Here is a 19,829-nt window from a genome sequence, read left to right as displayed (position 1 = left end):
ATCTATAAAGCAAAGTGTTCAAGTTTGCAGCTAGCTCGTAATAAGCCATTGATGGATGAAAGCGAAAAATAAAATGAAGTCACAATAAAAGTGCTGCCATCCTCAAGATGCTGCTGTAGGTGGACAGGCAGGAGGGAAGTTGGACAGCTTTTTTTAACCTCTCAAATAATTTTTCAAAAATAGGCTTGGAAAGCTTAACTTGATGGAAAATGCAGATCAAATTCAATAAATAATTGTTCTCAAAAGGATGGAAAGAATTAAAAGATTCAAAGGGTTTTCTTTCAACATCTTAACTAACTTTTTCTTTAAACAAGGTACATCAGTCAGGGGCACAACCCCAGCTGTCATTGAGCTGAAATTATTGTTTCTGTTTCCTTTCTTCCACAAAAGCGAAGAAAATCATTTCAGCCCAACAAGAAATTACTTCCTATGTTAATTGAAAAAAAAAAAAACCAAGAAATTCACTGTTTTCATGTGACTCTGTCCTGACAGCTTACAGACACTTTCAACCTTAAGGTGATGCTGAGCACTACCTAAGGGAAACCTCTATCCTCTGACATGAAAAGCAGCAAAAATTCTTAAGGTACGTAGGCATAGGGTCGCAAGTGCTGCTTTGAGGGCATCTTCTCCTCAGATGGCCGATGCCAGCGCTCCAATGCATTGGCTCAAGCAGTGGTATCAGTCGAGGACAGTTTCCGATGGGTGGTGAAGACGATGTTTTCCCTGGGTGGCTCTGCTATGACTGCCCTTACAGTTCACCTTAGACTGAATTAAAATTAGCTTGCAAAGTCAACCATAAATTAGCATTTTTTTCTATATCTCGGATATGTGTAGGTGTCTGAGAGTATCTCCCTGTTATACCAGGTGGGTCTTGCTCACTTTCTGCAAATGGAGAAGCCACAATGCGACCTACAAAGGGCTAAAACCCACCAACAGCTTTATTTAACACGATATGACTAACCCCAGCTGCTCCAAAACCCAGCCTGGAGATACATTCAGAGAGCGCGGCTCCCTCCACCAGCCACTGCCTCTCCTAAGGGTGACACTAAGGCAGCTAAGCCAAGCCCCAGGTTTTGTTGCTTTCAAACAGCTCCACGTAAACTCTAAACTGTGGCTTCCAAATAAGAAAGTTTAAATGTAGTCTGTCAAATGCTGCCGTGAGTTTCCCACCTCCTCCTCTGGTTTTGGGAAGTATCTGTCAACCCCTTTGCCAGCTATGGACAATCGTTCCTGCCTCCAAACCCACTCTGCATAATGGGATTTCTGCAGGAGATAAAAAACTATGGTGCAAATGGGATTGCCACTGATGTCTTGTGCGAGGAGCCGTTGCACAGGGCAAAAGCAGGAGGCCAAGAGGAAGGAGCATAAAGACTCTGCTTGGTTGTGTATTTTGGAATAACTTGCACCTATCCTGCCTCTGCCACCGGCCTCAGAACAAGGCTGGATGCACCCAGGGGTCATGGAAAGCAGTTGAAACATGCAAAGCCACTACTGGTATGGTCATCCCTTCAGCAGGCTAAAAACTGGGGGGAAGGAGGGCGGCATCAGAAATCAAAAACACTTCTAAAAATGCTGTGGCGTGCATTTCCTTATCTCTGTAAAGCTTCTACTAAGGGCAAGCAAAGAGGAAGAATCTCTTTTTCATGTCACTCATTTAAAGTTTCAATATCCAAGCAGATACGCAACTAAAGTTTTCCAAGGAAAAAAAAAATAAGAGGGATAGGTGCTGAGGAGTGTGGAAAGGGAGGAAAAAAGCCCCAGTGGGCTCTCCCAGAGAAACAGGCAGCACAGGGGAAAAACAGGACCCTCTTGATTCCAGCTAGAAAGTCCTTCTCTTCGCCCGTTTTTCACAATGTCCCTACTCTTTTGTATCTCCAATTACACTCAACTGAAGCAGAAAAAATTTCTCCTACTGTCACCAAAGACTTGCAGCTCACTGGGAGGAAACTGGCTGGGTGGGGACCAGCCTCTTATTGACTGGGATCTCTCCAGTTTGATGCAATTTTCATCCCCATCCTGCCACCGTGCCCTGCCCCACCACTGCTCACTGACACAACCGTGGCATCCCAAGGGCCCATCCCTGCCACTGCCTTGCCAAAACATGCTCTTCAGAAGACAAATGACAGCACAGGGGCTCCTCTGGCATCTGCAGTTCAGCTGTTTGCTTCCTTTTTTATCCTTTTTTTTTTTTTTTTTTGGATGTCAAATACAGGAGCAGATGTTCCAGGCTGATGGGAGCTGGCTGGGAGAGCCTTTCTGGCTGGAGGGCAGACAAGAGCGAGGCAGAACAAAGCTAGTAACTACGGCCCCTCTCTATTAAGGATGAACCTTTAATCCTTTGATTCACCCTCCTGCTACCTATGGCTTTTTCTGGCTGCCTCTGAAAGAACCTTCTTTTTTTAAAAAAAAAAAAAAAAAAAAGTAAAATCAGCTCATTGTAGGCAGTGGCACTTGGTCAGCCTAAAGCCCGCCCAGAACACTCTCACTGGAGTTTTAAAAGAAAAGGACAAAGCCCTACAAATCATTAGTGCCATCATTTTGCCTCTTACATCCCAAGAGAAAACAAAAAGCTGAGCGTAACATAGAAATGAGACCAGGAATGAGACAGGACTAAAGGAAGGCTCTTGCTGCATCCCCCTTCATCAAAAAAAAAAAAAACAACCCACAAACATAAAATTTGGAGGAGGCTGCAGCATTAAAACAGAATTAAGTTTCTCTTCTTGCATTTCTCAACACTGAAATTATCATCTTTGCTTATCACCCTGTTTTAAACTGAAAGAGGACAGTCAAATCAACTCAGTTCAAGAAGGTATTTTCCAAACCCTAAACTAACAAAGGTCTGGACTAACTTGCTGAGGTGACACTGGAGCCCAGGGAAGTCAGAGGTTTCAGGGGGAACTGGACAGGACCAGAGTGAAACATGCCCTTGCCCACAAAACATGTAAGAAACAGCTAGAGATGAGACGACTATTAGAAATAGCCAGCAAATCACAGAATACTGAGCCACCACCAGGTCTCCAGCAAACCATCTGCACCAAAAATACTTCAATAAATGCTACATTTAACATCCATTCAGATGATGTATTTTTGCACCAATTCCATTAGATATCATGGAGTTAGTAAAAAGCAGTACATCATTCCAAAACAGGGCAGCAAATCAAGTATTATATATGTACATGTTTTAATTAATTTTAAAAATCGTCTACGTTTAAGGATAGATTTCAAGGGTTCCCTTGTATTTTTTTCTGTTACATTAGATTATACCTGAATAATCTGCATAGTAACTTTAACATTTCTGTTTTCTTTTTATTTTGTTTCATCGTGAAAGTATCAGTTGCAGGTAGCAATGTAACATCTCAACAACAATCACAATACGTGCAGGATGTCCAGCCAGAAGCATTTCTCAGTTGACTTGCAGTAGCATGGCACTTTATAATTTGTGTATCAATACTCTTTTTTGTTTATTATTATTTTTTTAAAGTTTAGTTCAGATGTGGCTCAAGAAGCAAAAACAAGCTTTCTTCACGGTCTCAAATGTGGGGTCAGCTCCTCAGCTGGCTGCGATCTGCTGCACTGGAGTTACTCCAGTTTATGCCAGCTTAAGGTCCTGGCCTTTTTTTTTTTTTTTCCTCCCAAAACACACCTGTATTGCCTTCATGCTTTCCTTAACATGACTGCAAACTTCAGGAATGTGGTTTGAGTCCCTTCATTAGATGACCCTTCATCAGAATGAAGTTTGTCTAAAGGCTCTGTCCCCCTGCCCTGCTCCCTGCATGGACATGAACAGAGAGGGACGAATGCTGCCAAGAGCAGCATATTGGGGAGGGAAGAGTCTCTTGAGATGGGGAAAAAAAGAGAAAAAAAAAAGAAAAAAAAGCTAATTTTGCACCCAGTGTTAAACTTTTTGACATGTGAAGCATTTCTGTTCCCAGATGATTGGCCCAGCTGCTTAAGAAGGTATTCATATCACCTACTGCCAGAGACTCCTAAAATCAGATGCTCTGAGCCTTCTCGGAGACAGCTATGTTGTTTCTGCACTGACTATATTAAAGCCTAACCTTGCGTGTCTCCATGAAATATCCCCAATTAGGTGTTGTGAATACCATCTCTCGCTCCCCTATAACCTTTCCTCACCTTCAGAAAAAAGTGCTTTTGCTTTTTCTACCTGATAAATAATTGAGCTGCTCAATGCCGTTCCCTATCCCATGTGCTTGTACTGAGATCTGTCTCGAGGAATTTGCACTTGGTTGGCTGTCAGCTTGTGGTGGATATGGTAAATGCAGAGGGTTATCACGATAACCAACCCCAGTATCAGGCCTAAAATCAGAGGCAAGGTTTCTTCTAACTGCTCCCTTTGGTCCACCGGGCACTTGTGTTCTGCAGGGAAAGGGAAAAAAAAAAGGGAGAGAGAGAAAGAGATAAATGAACGAGGTACTGCAAATCTGAGTTCCTGCAGCAGCAAACCCACTGTCCCGGAGCCACAGCTCCATGCCGGGGGTCCCTGTCCAGCAAAAATACCTGCAGCATCACAGAGAGACAGCGACCATCATCCGAGTCCCAGGGAGAAAATCAACTGCTTTGGAGGAAAGTGAAATCACAGTCACAGCGCAGGGTGTGGAGGGAGAGGGAACATCTATCAAACCTACCGATGTGGTGAGGAAAAACACTTTCATGCCCACAAAGCTCTTCTTCAGGCCTCTCTCCCACACCAGTGCAGCAACGGCCTTGCTGGGAACGGGACATCGAAAGTGCAAGTGTCCTGAGCCCCACTGAAGATCTCCTTTTGTTTATTTAGTTACAGAGTCTATAAATACTGAATCACGAGACCTCAACATCACTAGGTCTTTAATCCTGCATCAGACTTCCCCTGCTCATCATTTCAAGATCTGTCCCTTTTCTCTGCAAGTTGACAGAGGTCTAACAGCACCTCTCCCCGCTCTGTGAGCTCCCCGTGGGCAGTTTACCAGCACTGGCAAAGCACGTGTGCTCATGGTCAAACAGCATCCCAGCACCCCGCATTTTTTGTCAAATATTGCAAAGGATAAGAAGCAGCAGCATGAGCCTCCCAGTGGATTTCTCTCTGGCTTACAAGTCTAATAAACCACTAGAAAATAATAACCACAACTACAACGGGAAAACATTTTTCTATTTAGCTTGCAAAGGCCACCGAGGTTAGGAAACATGTTATGTTGGTAATCCCAGTTCAGCTCCCTTACACTTCCAGAACCTACTGCAGGCCTGAATGACAGGATCATGATTTATTTCACACACCCCCCAGGACTGTTGCTTATCCACGCTGATGGACAGGCAGAGCCAATGCTGCCAAGATGGAGCTGCCAGACCAAAAAGAAGAAAAATGCCAACTCTGGGGAAAAAAAAAAAAAAAAGAAGGTTATGACATACAGAAGACATAGTGCTCTGGCCCTTCGATCATCATCTTCACAGTACTAGAATTGTGCTGAAAACAATGAAAACAGCAAGGAATTTAAAAAAAAAAAAAAGTGGAAAAAAAAAGGCTACACGTTAGATGAGCAGGTACAAAGGGCACCACTAATTCCATTGCTAAAAAACTGTCCAGATGGGTTCCTCAGGCAGCTGATTGCAAGACGTAGAGATCTGTGATAACCACGAACGGAAAATGCTCTGCAAATCTAACAGCATGTGGCAAAGGGCAGGAAAAACCCAGAGACCCCCAGGCCCAGGCAGGAGGTGACAGCAGGGAAAAATCTCCAGCGGTGGCGGCACCTCTGGGAGCTCTGTCGCCTCCCAATGCCATCAGGAAACATTTTGAGCTGTAAATGAAGTGAAACAAAAAAGCAAAAGTGAAATGTAGCCTAACAAAAAAAATGTCCCTTTCGGTTCCAGTTGCTCACCGTTTCACCAGAGGAGTGATTAATCACCAGGACCGTGTTACAGGCGATTCAGCAATTGCTGCAATGCAGGGGTTTTGTTTGTTTGTATTAAGGAGAAAAGGAAAAAAAAAACCCTGGTTATCATTTAGCTCCCTAAATTGGGCTCCCAGCGCTTTATGAAATTCTTCCCAGTTCAGGATACCAAGGCCCGAGCAGATTTGCAGCACCAAGGCAGAGCCACAGCAGCAGGCTGGCATCCCCCGACCTGACTGCGGGAAAAGTCCCGCGTGGGGCAGTGCCATGGGGCCAGGGGTGCTCTGACCCCCCTGAGCCTGCTGCCCACGTGCCAAGCAGCACCCTTCCTGCGGGCAGGATCTGGGCTAGAGGAGCTCCTGTGCACTCGCCACACACCTGTAACAGCCTGATGGGCCAGGGCGTGCTGATGAGACATGGTTGAGTCCAGCCATCTCCTCCCGCGGGCACTAATTTTTGTTTTGGAAGTGATTTAGCTTAACCCGCACAGAAAATTGAAGCAAGCCTGCTGTAAATCCAACTGAGGACGCTCACCTGGGCTCAAACACTTGTCTTAAACAAGAGTGATGCTGCATTTGCAGGAGAATGGGGTGAATGCAGGGGTCTGAAGGCACTGAAGGTGGCAAAGCTAAAAGCACCAGTGCTGTGATGCAGAGGACTGACCCAACAATAACGCACCTGCTTGCATTATTTGAATCCCCAGCTTTTGCCAAAGCAAACCGGCTGCAGAGCACAAAATGTGCCAGAGGACATGGCCAAAACTCCAGTGCCCATAAAAGCCACCACTGTATTTAAGTGTCTGAGTCACAACTCAAAAAGGTGTCAATTCTTGCAAGCAGCCGAGGAAGATAGTTCTTTATCCTTGACACTTTTTAAAGAGGATTAAAAAGGAAAGAAAAAAAAAAAAAGAATGGGGAAAAAAAAATAAATCAAAGCAAAGCTTGCAGTCCCCACATCCACAAACCATGCTGCTCTCCCCAGCTGCACCTCCCCAGGCAGAAAGCGAAGGCAGCCTTGCAAAGCAGCCACCTCCTGCCTTACCAACACCTTCTCCTCACCAGACACTCCCATTTTCTCCTTGTGGAGCAGATTGCCAAAAGTCTGGACTCTTCAGAGAGCGGAGGGGGAATGGGGCTGTGGGAAACCCAGCATGGCAGCACAGGCAAGTGCTAAGCACAAACACATCTGCAGCAGAGCTAAGGCTGACTGCTAGGAGGATTAATTTTGAATTTTAACGTTAATAGAATGTTAAAACACATCATTTTACAACTATTTAAAATATCTGCACATTCATAACAGTGTGCTCGAACATTTATACAGCGTTTTTTACCCCAAGAGTTCAAAGCATCACACTGGCACTGAGGTGCACAACACCGTGGGGAGGTGGTTAACAGGTACCATTCCTGGTCTGTCAGCAAAGGAAAATGCAAAAGGGCGAGCGGGAGGGGAGAAGCGTTTGCATAAAGTCCACAGCGGGCACAAATTCAGACACTCAACCCATCAAGCACAGTGCAGGCAGGTGGGCTGGTTGATGCATGACAAACGAAACACCATCGCAATGGGAACTGCTCTGTATTTTAAATCACTGCTTTCTGCAGGAAAACAGCCCTTTCCATCAAATTTCCCTGAGTATTTCACTTCAGGCCCACAGCGATCTCAGCACTTCCCAAATCGCTGGGTTTTACCCTCAGTCCAGGAAAGCCAAAAAAGTCCCTGGCAAATTTTAACTGTGAAAAGTTCAGGTGATGCCGGGAGTTTTGCTGCATCCTGAACCCAGCCGGGGTCACCCCTTTGCCAGAGAGATGCCACCCCGCAGACCCAGTCCCTGCCCCGTCGAACAAAGACTGCAGGCGGATACAAAGGAAGCATTTAGGAACGTTCCTCATTGTTCTTTTGTGCCGTGCTTCCTCCAACACCGCGCAGCACCCAGGCTCACGTACCACCACGGTTTCTATGGTGAGTGCTCGTCCAATTTCAGTACTAGGCTACGAAACCACCCAACAGGCCCATTTTCTTGTTTCAGCATCCTTCTGCGGAACAAATAGCAGCACGGCAAAAACAATCTGCCGTTTCCCGCAGTCACGACCACAAGCCTGAGGACTGGTGCAGGGGCTGCTCGAAGGGATATAAAAACAGCCCAGTTGCATCTGGCATGACAGGATGGATTTTTGAGATTTTGGGATGGGCGTTTATAAGTGATTAGCTTAAAAAAAGGAAAAAAAAAAAAAAAAAGGTGCTTTTTTAAACGTGGCCACAATACCTTACAGAAAAGAGCTACTGGGCACCAAGGACCCTTGAGAAAACGTGTCCCTTGTTTGGGGTAGCTCAGAGGAAAATGAGACCTCCTAGGATCCTGGTCCCTAATTCCCAGCCTTTGTGTCCCTTTGTATTAGTACTCTGCATTATTTTGATTAAAATAAAAATATCCGTGGGGTTCTTTCACCAATTTAAATGTTCTCCTTGCACCCTCTTGATCCAGCTCTCTTTTTAGTTATCTTTTAAGCTGAAAAACATATATGTTTTCCCTATTAAAAAAATAAAATTTCCCAAGCTCTGAATGAAAAAAATGTTCTGCTGTTTCTGCACTGAAAAATATATATATATATATATATATATATATATATATGTATGTATTTGTGAGGGTCGGAAGCACCGTCTTAACAACAACAACAACAAAATATATTCTAGCACATGAATTTAAGCATTCAAAAAAATAAAAGCAATCCAATCACTCCCTACAAGCTTTTTAATCTATCCCAGAAAGGACAGTGTCACGACTAATGACAAAACCTTTCCCCCCATTTCTTTGTGGTAAAAGGGTCCTGACCCTCCTGTGTCTCGGCAATTCTCCTGCTCTAGTAGGTCTCTTTCTCTCTTCTAAAATATTTTTAAATGTTCTGTAGCTTGTTCATAATTAATAGGAATTTTATCTAATGGGAAATTGATGAACCAAAAAGGAGAAGGCTAATTACTGTAATTTAAGATTGGCAGTGTGCAGACCCCACAAAGGATCGTGTTTTGCCATGCATGTGCCGGGGACATGCCAGTCCATAGGGCTGGTGGGGACGTGCCGCTGGGAGAAGCAGCAGAGCCCCATGTGAAGCTTCATTGATAAATGACCTCTCGGGCATTTCTGACCAGCCTCTCCAGGTCCTCTTTGCTATTTAACTTCCAGTGGAAGTCAACAAAAAGAAGTGTCATTCAATAACAAGAGCAACAACAAAAAAATGGAAAGGTTGACAAAGAAAGAAACTGTGCCTTCTTCAGAAGGACGAATTCCCCACATGTTTAAAGATTGCTTAACCAACTAGGGTCTCCTCATGTCCTGGAGAAAAAGAAAACCAAATTACAACAACAAAGGAAAAAAATTTTTAAAAAAAGAAACAGCTTTACTGCCTGATATGAAAGATCATGAAAAGGGCAGGTAGTTCCTTTTGGCAATAAACCCCAAGTTTGGTTCTTTTAACTGTGAGCTCTCAGACTTGACAAGTTTGGTATCACAGAGACAGGGCAGCTAAAACTGAGTCCAGACTTGCGTATTTTAAACACGGTCTTCTCAGCCTCCAAGGTCTGCCAGCCAAACCCTGAGTGCAGAGAGCCTGGAACCACAGGAGGAGGGAGAACATGAAGATGTGCCAACAAAAAATGACAGGAAACTATTAAATTCTACCTTTTTTCTCCCTGTAACTATACAAAATGTGATACTACTCAGATTGGGAAAAAAAAAAAAAAAGTATTTGTGCCCACGTATAAAAAGTACTCCGTACTACACTGGCCTTGCCATGAGTAATTCAGCCACGCAGAGCTCTGCCATAGCCAGTGTACATAATAGCATGTATTTACTACATCAGTTAGAGGAATGTGAGTCATGAGCGTAAGTGCTTGGCTCTGAAGTCAGTGCTGGTTTTTTACTGTGTTCTAAAATGTTTCCCACATGCAAAATAATAAAGCCCCACGTTTTTAATGCTAGGCTTGAAAATAACACTACCATTTTCTAGCTTGTTAGTAAAAGAGATTTGGCTATTACAAATTTTATTTGCATCTGGTTACAATAATGGAGTTAACTAACTTGCTAAGAGGGCACTAAAAAGGGGACTAGTCTCAAAGACGGCATTAAAAAAGGGAACTAGTCTCAAAGCCCTAATTCAGGTGAGCATGTTTACACACCCTCATTCAACCTGACGGAAAAGGCAGGGGGGACATTGGGGAGGAGGAGCACCACGGGTTCCTCAGGATAAGGGAAAGCAAAATCTGCAGGAATTCTGCCCCATGGCAGCATCGCTGCTGACTCCAGTACAATCCTTTGATACGAACAGCACGCGTAACTCACACTTTCTTTTATCTGCAATTAATGTTCAAGAAACCTAAGAGGAGGAAGAGCCTCCCGCATGTTTGGCGCAGGAGGCGGCCTCGCTGAAGTCCCCGTTACACCTCCTTCACCTTTGCAATGAGCATTAATCAAACTGAAGCCAGCAACGGGCATCGCAAGCACTGCCTTGCCACTGCAGCCCCAAGCTCTCTTTGGCATGCAACAGCCCTAAAAAGCCCCCGGAGCTGTATCAAAGCACCTCCCATGCTGCAGAGGAGATTCCTTAAGCCTCGCAGGGCTCCTCAGGGACCAGGCAGCTTCTTACAGAAGCCAGAGTACATGCAACGATAGCCCATGTTTTGAGCAAAGAGCAGCTGGGGGACCATAGAGGCGAGGGAATGGGTTGGAGGGACTGCAGGGAGCACTGACAACCCACTGGAAGGAGGGGAAGGTGCTCTGAAGAAGCTGGCACCCAAATTCCTGCAGTACACTGCGACAGCGGCAGCCGCAGCACCTGGGGGACACAGGGCGTGCCTTGGCCCTGCACCTTACCTTCACTGAAGACAAAATCCGCGGCGATGTCGAAGGGCTGGACACGCACTTCCGACAGCAAGAGCTGCACGGGCTTCTGCTGGTCGCTGGAGATGAGGGAGATGGTTTGCTGAGCCTGGCACTCGTAGGACTTCCCAGCTGGGGTTACCAGGGCAGAGAGCCGGTGCGAGCTGGCCGTGTGCTTCCCAGCTGGCCAAAGGGCAGAAACAGCAGCCGTGAGGTCTCGTCTCGGGGGTAGCGACATGACTTTCTTAGGAAAGCTAACAGATGGAAGGCCAGGCTACGCAGCGGCAGCGGGCAATGCGGCAGCCGCACGCTCCGCCGCTCTCACAGCAGTATTTTCTCCTGGGATGGGACCATGTTTTCGGCTTGACACCACCCCACATAGCCAGGGGAGTTCTCACACGGGGGTGCCTGCTCATGAGCAGGAATGGATGGCTGCAGCGCCCGGTCCTGCCGGCACGAAAGGGAGAGCTGGCTCTGCTGCTGCCAGCTATGCCCGTGCCACCAGACTTAAAGTCTGTAAAGTCAGAGGAATGGTTTCTATCGATGTACACACAGGTTTCAGCCTTGGACTGTGCTCATACTCCCTATGTTTGGGAAAGAGCCATTCCTGTGGCGGCACTTGGGCTCTGAATTCAGGTGGGAAGGAGCAACGCAATTTGGGGAACTCACTGCAAAGCAAAACGGGCCGTAACACCCTTCCTGAAAACACAACTGGACCGTTTCACCCAAGTATAGCTTACAAGAAAATATTTCCCCATCACATCAATCTTGTTTTATAAACGAAGGCCGAATGCGTCTCAGCGAGGTGGAATGAGGGGTGTCATCTACCTCCCACCCTTCTGCAGCCCTTTGTTCCCCTCCAGCACCACAGAAAAGCAATCGCTGTTTTGTGTTTATGGAGGGTGATGAGGCACGGCCACCACCGTGTTTTGGGGACACAAAGAGTAGAAACACCAGTGGGAAAAATAGCTCCACGGCCAGTGTGTCTCAAAGTCACAACTCACCATTCCCCTGACTTGTAAAATTTTGAGGGGGAACAACTTACAAATGACAGTATTTCAGTTTTCAAATACAAAACAATTCATTTCTGAGCAGAAACGAAATCAAACCAAAATGAAAGCTAAAAGAAAGGAAACCTGGTGAGAAAAGAGGCTGCCATTGGGTGGAGGTGTGTAGGGGTACGGAGATTGATGTCAAACTCATCGTTATCTTGGGAAGCTGCTGCTTTCCCACCTATTCGACCATCATCAGAACCGAGGAGATAATTAACCTTAAAAAACATCTCCCGCAGGAAAGAAGATCAATTTTTCCCGAGGAGGCGGCCACCTGCCCCGCTGCCCACCCCCTCGGGCCCCTGGGTGCCGCCAGGAGGGCCTGGCAGAGCCGTCGGGCTCCCCCCCCTCCACCTCGCGGCAACTGCAGGGGTGAAAAACAAGACCTAAAAGGGGAAAACAAAATAAAATAAACGGAATAAGCGGCTTATAACTGGCACCCGATCCCTGCTTTGTCATGTGGGTTCGGGGATTTTTTCTCTCCCGTTAAAGTGCGAGTAGCCCGCGCGGTGTCTGTCCGTGCTCTCCCTCCGCCGCCGGCTCCGCGCTCGGCAGACCCCCAGGATCTGCTCCAAACCCTTGTGTCCCCCCACCCCTTTCCCCCGGGGGCGCTTACGGTTGACGGCGTCCTTGAAGTAGGTGCGCTCGGCGGTGTCGTAGGTGAACTGGATGCGGCTGAGCCTCCAGAAAGCCTCCTGCCCCCGGGACGTGTTGTGCCCCTCCTGCCGAGACAGGGCCGGTCAGGAGCCGCCAAGACCGCCGTGTCCCGTTCCCCCTCCCCCATCCCCCGTGCCCCCCGTACCTTTAGGAAGAAGAGTTTGAGGGTGTACGCCTGCTCCAGCCAGGAGATTTCTAGCTCCGACTCGTTAGCGCTGCACTTGCCCTTCATCTCCGCGCCCCGCGACAGCGGGATGTCGGCTTGTTCCGTGATCCGCTGGAAACGGGCAGCGGGGCTCAGGGGGGCGGCCCCGGGGCCCCACTGGACTCCCCCTCCGAGAGGGGATAAAGGACTTTCCAAAACGACCGGCGGATTCTTCCCCCGCCACCACCCCGCCCCGGTCCTTCCGCGGCTGCAGCGCTGCAAACCCGAGCCCCGGCCACCCCCCAGAACCCTGGACCACCCCCAACCCGCTCCTTCCCCCATGGGTTCTGGGTGTCCCCCTCGGGCCCTGGCCCCCACTCCCATCCACGCCCTGGCCCCCAACTCACATCCACGTGGTTGCTGGCCCGTATGTCGTAGGGGACGATGAATTTGGCGGCGAATTCCGCCATAAGACACGTCGTCCGGTTTTCCCGTACCACGAAAATGTCCTTTTCGGGGTTAGGGGAGAGCCCGGAGAGATTTTCAACTTCTTGTTCGGCAGCCAAGCGAGCCGCGGCGTCTGCGGGCAGAGAGGCGCTGAGCGCCGACAGCGGCCGGTCCCCCCACACCGCCCCCCGCCTCCCCTCCCCAAGCCCCTGTCGCGACGGGGAGAGTCCCTGTCGCGATAGAGCGGGCAGTGGAGACGAGGCAGCCGGTGGTGGTGAAGCAGGAGCGGTGCTCTAGAAGCGCCGGGGCTGTGTAAGGGCCAGCGGCTGCCTCATCGCGACAGGGCTCCGTGTCGCGACTCGCCCGTCCGGGGTACTCACGCAAGAGGAAGAGCAGCCCCGGGAGGCGCCCCCCGGCCATCCTCCCTGCTTGGTCCCGGCGTGTCCGCTGCTGCTGCTGCTGCTCCTCCGAATGGGTCCGGGGAGAAAAAAAAAAAAGAAAAAAAAAAAAAAAATCCAACACCAAAAATTTTTTAAAAAAAAAGGAACAAAAAAAAGCTGAAACACCTCCTTTCTCAGGAGATGCACAGGCTGCAAAAGCACTCCGCAGCGGAGTGCCGGGGAGGAGTGTGTGGGTGTTGGGGGGGAGGAGGAAGAGGAGGAGGAGGAGGAGGAGGAGAGATGCCGGGGAGCTGGTGGATGTGCCTACGCCGAGGGACGGGGCGTACGCGGAGGCAGGGCGGGGAGGAGGGATTCCCCCCCTACACACACTCCGGCGTTGGGGTCCCCGGCGAGGGGTTCTCGGGGATCCCCACGGGGAGCTCGAAGGGAGCCAGGGGACCCCCGGGGGGGTGGGGGGGGGTTGTACCTAGTCCAGCGCCGGCTGCTCACGGAGCGTCAGTAATTTCGGTGAAGGCGAACGGCTACTCCGTGTTTTCCTTTAGAAAGAAACGCGCAGCCCATTTTTACGTGACAAAGTCAGAAGGCAACTCGGCCATCGCCACACCTGAGCTCTTAAGATGTCGCGACAGACCCTAAACCAAAACATCCCGGCACGTAGCGCGGGGAGCGATCCCGACAGCACCGAGAAGGTGCGTTCAGACAACCCGGGCACTGCTATGCGAGAGGGGGGAATAAAAGCTGGACGCACACCACCTCCCCCCCGCCGGGCTTCTGGGGAGGGCAGGGCTGCCTGCACCCTGCCCTGCCCGCCCCGCGGTGCTGCCAGAGCTGGGCAACCTCCTCTAAAACCCGCCTCGACCCCTCGCCTTTCTCAGGTTGAATATTCCCAGTTAATTTTTTAATTTTTTTTTCCCCCGCCACCTCTCATCGGGAGCTTTTACGGTCCACCCTTGCCCCGGTACGAAGAGCACACCCGGATATTTACCAGTTTCAGAGACACCGGTCCCAGGAGCAGCAAGGAACGTGGGCCCCCACACCAAGGATATTTACTTTTTTTTTAAAAAAACCCAAACAAAACAGCTTTGGCTTTTGGGACAGCAGCTATTTGGAGCGCGTGGCGTTATGCTGATGCACTAGCAATTGGAGTTTCTAGTTCAGGAAAAGGAGTCTGGAGGCAACGGTCCAGGGTTTGGCAAAGCAAGGTGAATTTTGATGGTGGGAGGCTGCCCGCTCCCTGCCAGGGCACACCTGCAGAGAGGAGTTTTCCTGCTGGGAAATGGCTCTTCAAAAATAAGAGCAGATACTGAGAGAATGTACTGGGTTTTGTAACTATTCTGTTGAAGTTCCTTTTCTGCTTGCTGTACATATTAAATATATTCTGACCCTTTCTTCTCTCTTCTGTTTCATGATAAAGAGTCATTCCTCCAGAACAGAACCAGACCTGTGTTAGTCACGATATAGGATTAACCTGCAGGTAATAGTTTCGGGGGACTATATAAGGAAAAAAAAAAATAAAATTCTTCTATGGGAAGCTTTTTGGCTGCAACAGATTTTACTTCTGTGGTGATTTTAATGCCTGGCTTCTTCAGGTCTTTGACCTCAGTATTTAACTGGCCTCTATTTCCTCCTCTAGTGCCCTATTTAATTTCCTTTATTTTTGAGGCTTCTAGGTAGCTTCTAAGCCTCCAAACAAACACATGATCCTGAGCAGCTGCTCCTGCATCCAGCCTCTGGAGGAGGGTACCACAGGGTGCAGCTGGGGGAGAGCAGCTGGACAAGACCCTCAGCCCACCAAACCCCACGGCACGGAGCCATCCTCTTCTGGCACCTGCCAGCTGCACAGCACAACAAAAAAGCCTCCAGCTAGAGCAACAATCCCCACTTCTTACCTGCAGAGCTGCGTTTATCCTGCTCTCCATGGCAAAAAAGGGAAAGGCCAAAGAGTTCCTAACCCTAATAAAGCCCCAAAACATTGTCAGAGTGGAAAGGTCTCACCCAAGGAGCCAGCGCAGCATTAGCTGACCTGAAATGCTGTGACCAGGGCCAATTTAGGGTCACGGGTTGGATCCCCTGCAGCCAAACCTGCAACCTGCCCTTACCCTTAGGTATGGAGGCTGCCTGCCTTTCTCTGAAAGTGGAACCCCCACTGTTACCCCCTGACTACCAGACAGCAATAACTCTCACCTGCCTCCTCGCAGGGAGCGCGCAGCGGGGTGACAGTGCTGGGACTGCTGGCGCATCCCTGGGAGCAGGGTTTTCCAACCGAGCAGCTCCAGGATCTGCCTGCAAGGAGATCCACCCCCAAGGGGGATTTTGGGTCTCTGGCAATGCAGCGCAACTGCACTTGAGCAGGGCAGGGGTTAAACAGACCCTCACTTGGAAAGAGTCAAGTTAATGACCAACCCCCACAAGGGTAGCAGGCTGCCTCTGAGGCCAGGGTGTCATGACCCTCCCCATCACAGCTGCACTGAATTTATCTGAAGAGATTCAGAGAGGCAGAATCTGCCACTTCCCTCGATGAAATTTCACTGAAGTGGAATCCATCACCTTGGCAGGGAGTGACATTTTAAACTGCTTTAACTCAGTATCAATGTTCAAATTGATTAGCCTATTTCATCTCAATGGAAATTCTCACCTCATTACATTAGCGGCCAAACTTCAAATAATTTTTGAATCAAATACTACTTAAACAGTATTTCAAAATCCTTAGCTGACAAAATTCATCACTTAATTTCAAATTACTGTCTGCATTTTATGCTAAATTGTCAATGGATGAAATACGCAACAGTTCTGAGAGCTGAGGCTACCCAACTCCAGTGTCTCACAGAAGCACATTTTCTCTCTGACTTGATAAACGCCTCGCTCCTGGCTCAGCAGCGAGCAGAGACTCAAAAGGAGGCTGTGGACAGTATTTTCTAGCCTTCCAAACCCAGCCTATTCCCTGATACGTAGGATACTAGCCTGGGAATTAAAACAGGGAGGTTTGATTTTCCTCAGAGAAGGATGTGAGCTGAACCCAAGTCCTCCCTTTCCAGCTATTTCTTTGACAGGTAGGACAGTGGCTTCCAGCCAGGCTGTGAGTGAGCCTAAGAAAACTAGTTCACTCCGTATCTGGTCTGACATTTGCTTCTCCTTACTGGCTAGAAACCACTGCGGTAGGCAACAGTAAAAAATCCCATCTCGTAGCACTGTCTCCACCAACTGTGTTTTAGAAGATATTTTTAATTTTTAAAAATTTTAAAAATAATCACTGCCTTGGCTGAGACGCCGGATCCTGTCCGGTGTGCTCTGAAAACACTGCTGCTCCCAGCTCCCTCCAGCAGTTGAGCCCCACTCAGAGAGCAGGGAAAGCTGCTCCCAGTACACGACTTGCCTTTAAAACATTACGGATCATAAGGTGATGCCTTGGAATGGGAATTCTGAACAGGCATCACAAGTTTGCTTAAATCCTGCCTTAAATACCTACAGACTTCACTGACCTCATTGTGTTCTCAAGGCAGAGCTGCTACACTGAACTCGGGTTGCTGCATCTCAAAGCAGAGCTGCTACACTGTACTTTGGCAGTTCTGTAGTGCTGCCAGGACCGATGCTGCGCAATTCTGCTACCGCTTAAAAGAAATAAGACTCCTTTGAATAAATAAGCTGTGATAGAAATATATTTACACTATGCACATTTTTACAGGAAATACAACTTGCTAAAAATTTGCAATAATGCCACCACCCTACAATTCACTACAGTCAAAACTAAAGGTTTTGAATTTTTAAGGTTTTTATTAGAGAAGTTGAACGTTTCATCTCAGGACTGACAATAACATAATTCTCTCTTTTAATTTATTTTGTTTATAGGAATATGTAGAATTTGTTTGTACAAGCATATACAACAAAGTAATTGGTGCTTAGTACATTGAAATCAGGAATCTGATTTGTTCTAAACTACCAGTTTTCCATGCAGTCATCTTTGAATTGGCAGCATGGACAAATTCCAAGCGGAATGCTTACATGCATTGTTTTGCAATATAACTACAGCAAGCTCTAGAAACATGCAAATTAACACATTAGCAAATTGGTTTTATATCTAATGGACATAAAAAGGTTATTCCTGATATGAAATTCTGAAAATCTGCATAAATACTTTTGTGTAAAATTAAATTAGTTATGTACTTTTCTTTTACTACAAGTATCAAGAATGCCCACGTAATTAATATACACACATATATATAGAGACCTTGTTATGCTAAAAGTCTTTGTAATTAATCAAACAATATTCTGTGCCATACATTTATTCAGTATTTACCAGCTAGTAGAATGACTGTGGTCATAGAGTAGGCATTACAGTCTTAGTAGCATTTGTATCACATGCAAACATACTCTTAGCATTTCTGTTGAATAATTTTATCACGTGGCAACATGTATGTGATTTTCTACAATGCTGTGATTCTGAAGTGTATAAATACTTTTTACATTTTCACAGTTACAAACTTTTTGCCAAAAGCCATTTAAACAATCTTTAAGTTACAATGAACTGTAATATCTGGGATTTGCAGCAACAGGATCAAAATGCAATTTCTATACAAGCAATGTAGGATGTAAACTTTTCTTAAAGTGCCTAATATGTAATTCCTTAGAGCACTGATCAGTTTTGGCACAAATATACCGTATTTCCCTCACACTCACCATTGCAGTAACTTTTACAGAATATCAGCTCCTTTCAGACGGGATAAGAGTTGATATGGCACTTGTGAATGACATCATTGGACTGCAGAAATATCCTGTCAAGTTACTGTTACAGTTGATGAATTTGGCCGATGACTTTGTACATACTGTACTTTTGAACATAGACAGTTAACTTTCAACTGCCTGCTGCCTGAAAAATACTTTGAAATATAATTTTTTAATTGCCCAAACTCAGCTCCTTACTGTACTGATCATTACAGTGACTTAGCAGAAGATCCAGTTCAGTGGGCTTGATGACATCTGACAAGCTGTTGCTTGTCGGGATCAGGCAGCATGGGGTTTCCACACAACATACCACACGTGAGAACACAAGTGGTAAATAACATGACCTGACTACAGTTTTGTTGCCATTTGAGATGATGTTAAAAATATCTGTTGTGTTTGAAGGCTCCGATTGTGTAATTCTGATGCAAGGCAAGCTGCCTCTTGAGATACAGAAAGGAATACAGGACTGTGTTTAAAAAACTGTCTTCATCTTCTGATTAGTGTTTTTTCCAAACAAAGGAAATGCATATGGAAATCCAACAAAGGAAATTCAGTGCCCAGTGTTAAAAAAGAAATAATACAAACCTTAAGACTTGGTGGTCTGTAACTACACTTTATATATTAAAAACAAAGAACCAAACCACCCACCCCCCCCTCAAAAATTAAAAAAAAAAAAAAGAAAAAGAAAAAAGCCCACTTTTCAACCTCAGCAATATTATTTTGAATTTTGCTCTCATTTTAAGGATGCTGTGTTCTCCAACTTCAATTTGCTTGTTGAGGCTTCAGACCACTGTTGCTGGCCTGCGATCCATCTCTGCTTCCAGCTTCACCATCTGCTGCATCTCCTTTGCCTGCAATCCAAAATAACTGCATGAAGCATTGCATTAGACCTTTTGTTCAAAATGAAGCACGTGTTTTATATGACAGTGTCTGAGTGAAATACAGACAAAACACACTGAAGATATATGTAATAACATTGTTTACCACACCACCACCACCACCCCTGCCCAGTGTAATTCTGTTTTCAAAATCAGATGTAATTCTTACGTCTACAAACCCTAGGGAAATATTTTTGATCCTACTCCAAGAGTCACAGGTTGACTTTTTAAAGACGCGTATGGTAAAACTCAGAAGCTCCAATTTTGGAGAAGAAAACTAGGCAGATGCCTATTTGACTGTTTCTCCTGATAGGAAATGTCTTTGGGAACGTATCCTTCACTGCTGCTGTGCGAGGACTGCGACGTCTTACTTCCTGAAATGTTTAGAGAGTTCACCTATGATCTGAACTTGTTTCTTTCATAAAGACAATGAATGACAAAAATCCATCAATGTAACATCTTCCTTGCAATTAGGCAAGATCTTTGAAAGTAATAATAATTTTTAAAATTATATAGTAAATATAATAAAATAATAAACAAAATCTCCATCTGTTGTGGAGATCCGTGTGATTGCAGACGTGGTGTTTTTCACCTCAGGATTAGGCTACTGCTATACGCTCCATGGGATTACACACACCCCATCCACCTGAAACTCTATCCAAATGTGCTGTGCAAAATACAGTACTGAACGTATGCCAGATCTGCTGGAAACTCCGCACGCCTCGGGTTTTGCAAGCAGTTAAAGCACTGGGCTGGGAATTCCCTGCTTAGAGAGCTT

The 19,829-nt window shown here is 46.7% G+C and overlaps 2 protein-coding genes across 24 annotated transcripts in view; both read right to left on the bottom strand.

Annotated features, from left to right (window-relative positions):
• On the bottom strand, positions 1–14,068 carry LAMP5 (lysosomal associated membrane protein family member 5). 3 transcript variants are annotated; one of them, XM_074914968.1, is made up of 7 exons: positions 13,921–14,068; positions 13,434–13,518; positions 13,014–13,186; positions 12,607–12,738; positions 12,421–12,526; positions 10,747–10,935; positions 1–4,377 (listed from the first exon to the last, which is right to left on the bottom strand). In XM_074914968.1, exons 2-7 carry the CDS (start codon positions 13,471–13,473, stop codon positions 4,199–4,201), a joined length of 819 nt encoding a protein of 272 aa, XP_074771069.1. In that variant the 5' UTR covers positions 13,474–13,518; positions 13,921–14,068; the 3' UTR covers positions 1–4,198. The 3 variants fall into 3 exon arrangements, with proteins under 3 accessions (XP_074771069.1, XP_074770975.1, XP_074770884.1); XM_074914874.1 differs by having other exon boundaries at positions 13,434–13,512; XM_074914783.1 differs by lacking the exon at positions 13,921–14,068 and having other exon boundaries at positions 13,434–13,564.
• Positions 14,069–17,102: 3,034 nt separating this feature from the next.
• Positions 17,103–19,829, bottom strand: part of PLCB4 (phospholipase C beta 4) — a 220,632-nt gene continuing 217,905 nt past the window's right edge. For all 21 annotated transcript variants that reach the window (XM_074913462.1, XM_074914048.1, XM_074913212.1 and 18 more), the window contains one exon: positions 17,103–19,024. In XM_074913462.1, coding sequence (XP_074769563.1) covers positions 18,936–19,024 — 89 coding nt within the window. In that variant the 3' untranslated portion in view covers positions 17,103–18,935. The remainder of the gene's footprint in view (positions 19,025–19,829) is intronic.

This window comes from Athene noctua, chromosome 1 (assembly GCF_965140245.1).
Source record: "Athene noctua chromosome 1, bAthNoc1.hap1.1, whole genome shotgun sequence".
Classification (NCBI taxonomy): domain Eukaryota; kingdom Metazoa; phylum Chordata; class Aves; order Strigiformes; family Strigidae; genus Athene; species Athene noctua.
Note: the sequence above shows the minus strand (reverse complement) of the source record. Positions and strands in the feature narration are given on the sequence as shown.

Excerpts from the sequence above, each read along its gene's own strand:
- LAMP5 (XM_074914968.1), bottom strand. The coding sequence starts at position 13,473 with ATGGCCGGGGGGCGCCTCCCGGGGCTGCTCTTCCTCTTGC. Across the intron at positions 13,187-13,433 it reads GGGGCTGCTCTTCCTCTTGC|ACGCCGCGGCTCGCTTGGCT; the intron begins GTGAGTACCCCG and ends CTCTGCCCGCAG. Across the intron at positions 4,378-10,746 it reads GGATTTTGTCTTCAGTGAAG|AACACAAGTGCCCGGTGGAC; the intron begins GTAAGGTGCAGG and ends CTTTCCCTGCAG.